Source organism: Arachis ipaensis, chromosome B09, assembly GCF_000816755.2.
Source record: "Arachis ipaensis cultivar K30076 chromosome B09, Araip1.1, whole genome shotgun sequence".
Taxonomy (NCBI): domain Eukaryota; kingdom Viridiplantae; phylum Streptophyta; class Magnoliopsida; order Fabales; family Fabaceae; genus Arachis; species Arachis ipaensis.
Genome location: NC_029793.2, coordinates 145,416,815 through 145,417,624, shown reverse-complemented (window position 1 = coordinate 145,417,624; position 810 = coordinate 145,416,815). Strand labels below are relative to the sequence as shown.

Here is an 810-nt window from a genome sequence, read left to right as displayed (position 1 = left end):
ACAAGACTTTAGGTTAAAGGTTTAAAATATCATTAAAAAGCTCTAAAACAAGAAAATCTTAAAATGATAATAGTAATACAGTACACAGCTATACTTATACATACATTTCTTCAATGTTATTGATTGAATAGCATTCTCAATTACTTTATAGAAGGACAGGTTGTGTAACTAACGTTAACAGAAAGTATAGCTATTATAGTGAGTGTCTTGACTAAGAAGATTGATCCTGAATATAAGAGAGGTAGCATACTATATAATTTAGATCCTGAATGATCCACATGCAACCATATTATTCAACAACCATTCCATTATCAGCTTTTTCTTTTTAACACATAATTTACTTATTAGCTTTATATACTCAATTAGTCCAAAAGTAAGTTTATTCAATGATCCTCGTTGCTTATTAGTTCAATTCCACTTTACTTTCTTAACAAATCAAAACATAGTATAGTTTGATGGCTCATGAATTTTAGATAGTGTTGGAAGTGCTCCACAAACTCTCTTAGATTGTACCCGTTGTGTATAAAATTTTCAAGCTGCATATTCAAGGCCTCGCATTTCGATGTCGTCTTCAGTCTTGTGAAGAATTTCTCCCAGATATGCGCATTAGACCATGAATACTTCTTTGCATACATCTCCGCTATCCGCGAATGATATTCTAACCCGTGGTTTGCCACGCTGTCCGTCCATATTCTCTCAAATTCGTCAACCTCTAGATCTCCCATCAAGCATAGACAGAATTTCTTAAGAAATCCCAGCCGTCCAACTCTAGCAGTGGCGTTCCTTAACAAATACCAGCTACACAATCTC

At 34.2% G+C, this 810-nt stretch overlaps 2 protein-coding genes across 2 annotated transcripts in view; both read right to left on the bottom strand.

The window, feature by feature from the left end:
* The window catches only part of LOC107616826 (putative methyltransferase C9orf114), an 18,883-nt gene continuing 18,089 nt past the window's right edge, over positions 17–810 (bottom strand). The window contains exon 12 of the transcript XR_001614657.2: positions 17–211. The gene's annotated coding sequence lies outside the window, so the exon portion shown is untranslated. The remainder of the gene's footprint in view (positions 212–810) is intronic.
* Positions 259–810, bottom strand: part of LOC107616116 (protein FAR-RED IMPAIRED RESPONSE 1-like) — a 1,646-nt gene continuing 1,094 nt past the window's right edge. The window contains exons 3-4 of the mRNA XM_016318114.1: positions 514–798; positions 259–265 (exon numbers count right to left, since the gene is read on the bottom strand). Of these exons, the coding sequence (XP_016173600.1) occupies positions 259–265; positions 514–798 (292 nt within the window). The remainder of the gene's footprint in view (positions 266–513; positions 799–810) is intronic.